The sequence below is a fragment of the Monopterus albus genome, unplaced genomic scaffold, assembly GCF_001952655.1.
Source record: "Monopterus albus unplaced genomic scaffold, M_albus_1.0 scaffold16.1, whole genome shotgun sequence".
NCBI classification, from domain to species: Eukaryota; Metazoa; Chordata; class Actinopteri; order Synbranchiformes; family Synbranchidae; genus Monopterus; species Monopterus albus.
Genome location: NW_018127896.1, coordinates 5,219,779 through 5,227,915, shown reverse-complemented (window position 1 = coordinate 5,227,915; position 8,137 = coordinate 5,219,779). Strand labels below are relative to the sequence as shown.

Genomic DNA, 8,137 nt, shown 5'->3' with positions numbered 1-8,137 from the left:
ACAAAATAAAGAAGACAAAAAAGTGAGCAAACAGTAAAACATCTCCTACCTGAGTAAGCATCTCCTGTTCATGTAGGAGAAGCAGTTTGCTTTCAGAGCCTTCTGACCTCTGCTCCAGCACGAGGGAGAAGTGCTCGATGCATCTGATCGACAGTTTCTCTTGCAGAGTCAGGATCACATTCTAAACACACCAATAGCAATGTTTTCTACTGTTCAGTGGGTTTAGTGGCGCATCGTTTCGCAGTTAGTGTACTGAAGTCAATGCCCTCAATTAAACTTTCTTCAGCAATCGCACCACCATCTGAATTTTTTCCCATCTTTGCAATGCCTCCATTTCTTATGCGCAACACATTCTGGAAGAAAAATGTAAATAAACACATGCTACAAAAATAAATAAATAAATGAAAAAAAGCACATTTTTTTAGTGTGCAGTGACCTTTGTGCAAACTTAGTGTCTGACTTATGATACATTTGCATTCTCTACACACAAACAAAAAAAAGTTTGTTACCTTGCCTTAAGAAAGGAAGGGTGAAAATGCTGTGGTGGAAACTATGTGCAGAGACATTTAAAATGCTGCAGAAGAGGACTGGAGCAAAGCCCTATTCTCAGCATGTTGTCTATACAAATGATCATTTTCTATAATACATACTAAAACATGATAGAAACTGGTGTTTGGCAACACAGCTGACACATATTTGATCACTTACGTTGTGCCTTTTAGGCCTTGATTGTATTAGATTTCTCTTTTTCTCTGAAAAACCTGTTCTGTAAAGCAGTTTAAAAGAATAAATTCTGGAATAGAATTCATATAAGCACAATTATGAAGATAGCATGTATTTCATATTAACCAAAAAAACAAAAAGGGGGTGTCATTTCTGGCCCATCTATTGAAGTGTAGGTTCCAATAGAAACATAAAAAACAACTGTATTAATCAGTATTAGACTGACTTATTAAGGTAACATTATAAAGCTGAGAAAAGGCAGTAACTATGTTTCCTTGCAACCCACAGTGGATCACATCTAAATAGGAATTCACAAGTCAAACAATATGAATTTTTGCCACCTTGCCTGAATAGATACAAACAAATAGAATTCAAGATTCAGTTTCATCATCTGTGTGAGTGAATCAAGGAACACTCATTTGGACTCAAAATGAATTCCTCCTTTGCAATTTTAGATTATGCAAATGTTCTGAAGTCCCACAAACACACACCTTAACAGAGGTACTGCTATCGAAGCGAAATGACTTTGTCTGCCCATTCTCCAGGTAGACCTTCAGGACATTTGGCATGAACAGAAGAGAATTGTCCTTCACCGGATTCTGCAAAGAAGGAACATGATCAGTGTTTTCATTCTGTACATTTGTGTTCACTTTAGCATAAAACAGGTTAAGTTTAATATGTGAAAGGACGTCATAAAGCCACATCTTTGCCATTGCTGATATACATTAAATGATACATAAGCATTTGTGCGTGTGTGTGTGGTAAAACTGACTGGAACCTGGCCGTTTATAATGACCTCCTCTGCAAAGCGCACTTTGACCGGATTGGACTTGAGCATGGCTTTTTTGGCTGCACTGATGAACGCTGATTTAGGGGACTAAGAGGCAAAAATCCAAAAAGAGAGCCAGAGAGAGAGAAACAGAGGAGGCAAAGAGGAAGAAAGAGACAGATGGTAGGAGAGAGATAAAGTCAAGCACAAGCACAAATGAAGATGGAAAAAGCATTACAACCATTGTTGGAGCAAGATTTCCACATTTATATCAATGCACAGATTTTGTGAAATTGGGAAGAAAATGTTTTGCAACTTTTGCTTTTTATGTAGAGTCATGGTGCAATACAATAAAAGGTGTCAAGTGTAGGATGCTGGATGAATAAATGCCATTTGATATATAAATATATACTGTATATATAAATACTGCATATAGAAGTTATTTCCTTGACCTTGGGAACTGCACTGGATAAAAGTGTGTTCCCTCAAGCTCCATTAATAGCTGATTTTCACTGGCATATTGGGATGTAATGGAAATGAAAATATTACCATTAAAATCTTTTCTGAGCAATGAAAGACTTCTTTTCTATGTTAGCTTAATAGTTGAGTTTCAAAGTTAATGCTTGACATTGGAAATACTTGATAAACTATTGTTCTGATGAAACAACTCAGCCAAGTCAATCTCCTGATGAAGGTCATGTGATATGGTAGAAAGCGCCAGCATTAATGGCCATGAAAAAAACCCAGTGTTTTTACTAGCTTTTGGATATGCAAGGGGGCTCCATGGCATAGAGTAGGATTAATTCTTTGTTTTTCTGGCCTTTTTATGGGATTCATTAACAAAAGTATCAACAGGTTTATTGTTTAAATGCAGAGTTTAACAGGCCTTGAGGACAATCCAGCTGAGAGCAAACTGAGGGTGCAGGCAGGATTCAGAAGGATACTACCACTGTCCAGACAGGGGACACTAAATCATCATGCTCATGATCTTATTTTTGATAGTTCTATAAAAGTATTAATGAATCATTGTGTCAACAATGTAAATATTTTTTTATAAAATGCAACCTGTAGATTCTGTAAATATTCTAATCTGAATGACTAATAAAGTGTTTAATGCATGTGGTGCACAGGGCCTACAGTAGCTAAAGGGGACAGATGTAAACAAAACATTATATTTGGAGATACAGTACAGTACATACCCAGCAACCCTTGTTCTAGATTCAAATATCATATTATATCTGACACAATGTTTGCAGTGTTCTCCAAAAACCAGAAGACCTACTCACAGGATACGGTTGGACAACAGTCAACATAATGGATTCTTTGCAGCTCCTGAGCCGAGAACACAGAAAATCACTCAGTCAACAAAATGATCAGAGAAAAAAAATCAATCATAGTCAAACACAATGGCAGATAAATAACAGGGACTTGATTAGCTTGGGTGAACTGGAATGAGATGCCTCTGGCAATCACCACTTACACGTAAACACAGTCAAAACTAGAAGCACACACACACACACACACACACACACACACACTCATTAGTTTGGCATTTAAAAAGATACACTGGTGCTTCTTGTGACCCGAAATATGATTTGACTCATGGTATATTGTGTGTTTTTAGTTTTCTGATTACTTTTGAATATTTATGCTTGTGGGATGAGGAGAACTGCTTTATCTAAGTATGAGCAGATTGAGTGAAAAGCATTACTAATACTTGTGAAGAACTTCATTAGAATTTTGTGAAATGACTCTTGATTTTAAATGCAAAATTAATGATAATGGCCTTGTTGAATTGTGACTTTGGCACTGGTTGCTGTTTTTCCTTTCTATGATGAATGTGGACCTGCCATTTAAACTGTTTCAAACTGGTTTAATTAGAGCATAACAAAATTACATGGACCATCGGATTAAGGCCACTGAGGCCTGAAATGAATCATATAATGCTACATTATGTTACAATACAGTACACAACCCCGCATATAGCATTGGAATTGACAGCTGCTAACAGTTTTAAAGGATAACTTCACCCAAGTTATTTTCTGGGCTGGTGGCATATATCTCAGCACAAAAAAATCTCTGGACAAATAAAACTATGTGCAGGTTTTTTGGTATTTCTTTAGAAACCCCACACCCTGGCTGACCTGAGCTGAACTGCTAGGGCCTTGGCTTTTGGCAGGTCACAGTGTCCCAGAAGATTGTGTATCTACCTGACAAGGTCGATGACTCTTTCTCTGGGAGCAGAGCTGACGGGTTCATTGTTGATCATAATGATCTCATCGCCTGGCAGCAGCTTCCCCTCTGATGGACCACCTACACAAACACATGTAAACAAGCCATAGTTGATCATACTGCAGAGTTTTTGTCCTAGTTTTAGTCTGTTAGTCAAAGACACTCCGTGACTGCATCATAGAGAGTCTGATTAATGGACACTGCAAATGTGTGACTGCCTTCTGACACATGTAAAAGGTGTTGGCATTAATCTATTGTTTTCAGTGCACAGTATCCCCTTCCTTGTCCAACCACTCTAAACAGAATATTCATTAGTTTAAAGCAACTGTCTGCTTGGAATTCAGCACTGATTGATTACTGAGATGCCTAATCACCATGTGTGGCCATGGCTGAAAGGAGTCTGTAAGCAGTGGTTTGGCAGTAATGTGACAATCAGCCAATAGACCAAAGTAAGCACTACCTTTAGGAAAAACATTAATTTGTGTTCATTTTCTTTCTCACATGGGGTTAGTATTGCTTGGTCATTCAGTGACGGGCAGGAGAAGCCAACAGTCGTCATGGTTTCATTCTAAACTATCATTACCAAAACCATTTGCACAAATTAGCATGCTTCAAACAGTAAGGAGGAACATTTGGACATTTCTATATGTAAATAATCCCTTATGTTGCTTTAAAAACTTTGCTCCATATATTGTCCTTTGGGAAAATATATGCCATTTGACGTTAGGGCTGCAGGTCAGAGGCAAGTCCAAGTCTGGGCAGTTGTGACTTCAAGTGAAGACTGAATCCAAAACAAACAACCAAACAAAACATTTTTTTAAATATTTCTTTTATTGTTGTGTTGCTTTTTATTGTAGAGTCAGCTGTGACATAACTTCAATAATTCATTCAGAACAGTTTGAAACATTTGTTAAGATTATGATTGCAAAAAAAAAGCAGTTATAGTAGAAACAGCATATTATTGCAAAGCATGTCAAGCTAACTGTTAAATTATGATCAATGTCCACTAAACTACATGTCCAAAATCAGGATGCTTAGCAGCAAAGACTATGACAGTTAGCATGCCATGAAGTGTAAACTGTGTAAACAACAGTGCAGCATGTGACATTATACATATCTTTGTGTTTGTGATGAACTGACAGCTGACTGTGGCAAAGCAGCTCTGCAGCCATGCATGCTGGGAAGGAAAAACTGTAATTTGCAAGATTGGCACTGGAGAGCTAGACAGCGCCCAAGTGAAAATACCCACCTGACGTAACAGAGCGGACCACCACCGGTTTCTCACTTCCTGCCACAAAGCCGAAGCCCAGAACAGGGTCCCTTCTCATCTCCACCAGACGAGGGGCGGGGGGGACGCCATCCAGGTGAACCTCCTCCAGGGAGCTGCTCTGGGACACTTGACTACAAAACACAGGAAAGGAGGAACAAAGTGAATAACAATCAAAACATATTTAGTCAAAGAATGTCAAAGGTTATTTTGACTTCACTTACAGTGTAGTTAAAGCAATTTGCTACCTATCCAGAGTGACGTACGGGTCAGACACTGGACACTTCACTACGAGAAGGTCTCTTGAAGAATAAAGTGCACATTAAAATTCAATTAATGCATCTATTCCTACAGTGCAATAGATTTAGCTCAGACAGATATCATTAAACGTAGAATGAATAATTTAAGTTATTGAATCAGCTGTTCATAAATCAGTCTTGGCTGAGGTGTGGTCACTGGCACAACATTTTATGCTTATGAACCACTTAAAAAGAAAGCATTTGTAATCTGAATCTAATTTTCTTCTTACTTCCATATAAAAGTCTAACGACTATTCAAATAAAAGTGTACAGGTCTTTTAATAAAGTCACAGTTTATTCATTTTTAATGAGTAATGGAATTATTCATTTACTTTTACAGTATATATGCTCTATAAAGGTCCTTTCTCTTCTTTCTTTGCTGCTGTTGATTACTTTCATAATAAGGATAATCACCTTCATTGGCCAAGTATATTACACACAAGGAATATGTTTCCAGTACAGAACCGAGGCAGCCATCTGCGGCGCCAACTCAACCGATGCCTCAGGGGCAACTTGGGGGTTCAGTGTCTTGCCCAAGGACACTTCGACACGTTGACTGCAGGCACCGAGATTCAAACCTTCAACCTTCAGGTTGGGAGACGACTGCTCTACCCACTGAACCACTGTCGCCTCCTATCAGTCTATTATCTAAATAAGTCTATTATCCAGTCAATTAGCCAAGATATTGAACAGCATACGACTGTGTGCAGTGAGAGGGTATGCTATAAAAGAAGACCTCAAAATGACATGTGCCAGCTGGAAACAGTGAGAAGTTGGAGACATTGTTTTCAACCAACTCATAGAGTTACGTTATCTTAATTAGCGAGCTGGCTACAGTTGATGAACTCTGCCAGTGACAGCTGTCATTTCAGTCAGCAAAACTGATACAAATGAAAAGCCTAGTTTTTCTCAACCATTCTCTGAACCCAAGTTGCTGTTGCATCAAGTGCTTTGAATAATTAATCTGGCCTTGTTATCATTGTAAACTGTAACAATTGGGCTGAGCGAGAATGAAAAGCTTGACAGTCTGTTTAACAACATTTCCTGGGTATACCGAGTATCTTTTTGAGCTGCCTTGTAAGTTTGATGATGTGAGTTTATCAATAGTCATTTTTATGTATGTGACTGTGGTCCAAAAACTCCTGAGGCTGGTTTTCGGTTTTATGCTTAGGTGGATAAAGTAATACCAATAGATGTGCATGGCCAGCTGAGCAAATGTGACTTAACTCAGTTGTGGTTTTTGAAGTTATTACTTTTTTTTTTTTTTTCTGCAGCATCTCATTTAGATTTCACCCAGTATGACTGCTGAATAATGCAAAATAGCACATCTATAAAGTTGCTCTTTTTAAGAAAAGAAAGGTAAAACCTGGTGCCAAGTTTCCTGATTAATGATTATTCTAGAATTGCTGGTGGCTGTATGGGGCCACCAACATTTCCTACAACTTTAATGTAGGTTCATACTGGTGAAATTTCACTTTGTCCCATCCTTGGCCTTATTACCAGTAACTCAGAATGAGAGTACCACTAAAATGTAAATGTACCATATTAAATTAAACCTTCCTGCTTGCTGAGTTTCAGATGTCTATCTTGACTGGAGCACTGAGAATGCAGGGTGCCTGTTAATTAGGAGGTGATATACACTTTCAGTGGGGTTAACTCTCTCTGTCTCTATTTCTCCTTCCTTCCCTCTTTCACAGCTTAAAAAGCTCCCCTGGCAGCCGTTGCTTCCTCTCTGGACATAAAGTCCGGTACAGGATGTCTATTGTTACCTGGCCAACATCCACTCCATCTTTGTCTGTTCATACAGGCGAGCACATGGATTTCCTACCTCATCCATCCTAACCTTCACACAGCCACAGATGTTTTATTTGTTTGCATACACTGTTGAAATTGTGCAAGTATATGATTTTGGCAACACTCACTAAACTAATTTCTCACCTTTGTCAGGAAATACTGTTTTCAGGTTTTGATCAGTGTAGCCTTATCTAGTTTAACACAATTTATATACTGTACCTGCAGCTTTCCCTAAATCTGCACTGATGATAAAGTGTGTTCCCTCCATCCAGGATGCAACTTTATCTCCAGCCAATCTGGATCAGTCTTGATCTCTGACCCACCTCCTACCTTCTTTTCCTTTTGCGCTCTCGCATTCTCTTCCTCTCTCATTATGACACTGCTCTGTATTGTACATATGGCATATAAATCTGAAACTAAATCTGTCTACAACGAAGCAGTCTGTGATGCCAGCTCTTTGTTCCTGTCACAGTCAATGGGGTTTTAATCCCACAGAAGGGCAGAGCAAGGATGTGAGGGGGTCGAAGAAAAGCTGAGTACAAAAGATCAAATCCAGGTCTTTCTGATAATCATGAACAGAATACAGTACAGCACCCACACCCTTAAATTCACAATGGTGACAGGCTCAGGTCTCATTCTAAAAGTAAATGTTGAGGTTTCTATCACTGATCCATGACCAACTTGCCTTAGTTCCCCCCACACCACTCCCTTTCACTACATTGATTTCCTGGTCCACTTCAAGACAGATGTATCTATTAACAATTTCTCAACTGAAATTCAAAAAAGCACCTTATTAGTAAATCCAACAGTTGTACTATTTCACATGTTAGGAGGTTTTATCCCATCCATACATCAAGGACAATAGAATTCTCCAAAAAAGAAAAGAAAGGAACCGGCATTAGGTGGATCAACTGTAAATATTTTAGGAATTCTAAAATACTGTAGAGCCTACATAGAGAGTAGTATTCAAAAGCCTGCTTGCATCATGTTAGGTAAGGTTAGGGGTGTTACAGTATCTGTCCAGTATAATTAAATCAGTTGACTCTCTTTCCC

General features: G+C 38.6%; 1 protein-coding gene across 1 annotated transcript in view; it reads right to left on the bottom strand.

Annotated features, from left to right (window-relative positions):
* Positions 1-8,137, bottom strand: part of LOC109955769 (FERM and PDZ domain-containing protein 4-like) — a 44,657-nt gene that overhangs the window by 11,212 nt on the left and 25,308 nt on the right. The window contains 6 exon segments of the mRNA XM_020592218.1: positions 50-181; positions 1,215-1,322; positions 1,496-1,600; positions 2,779-2,824; positions 3,703-3,805; positions 4,974-5,125. Of these exon segments, the coding sequence (XP_020447874.1) occupies positions 50-181; positions 1,215-1,322; positions 1,496-1,600; positions 2,779-2,824; positions 3,703-3,805; positions 4,974-5,125 (646 nt within the window).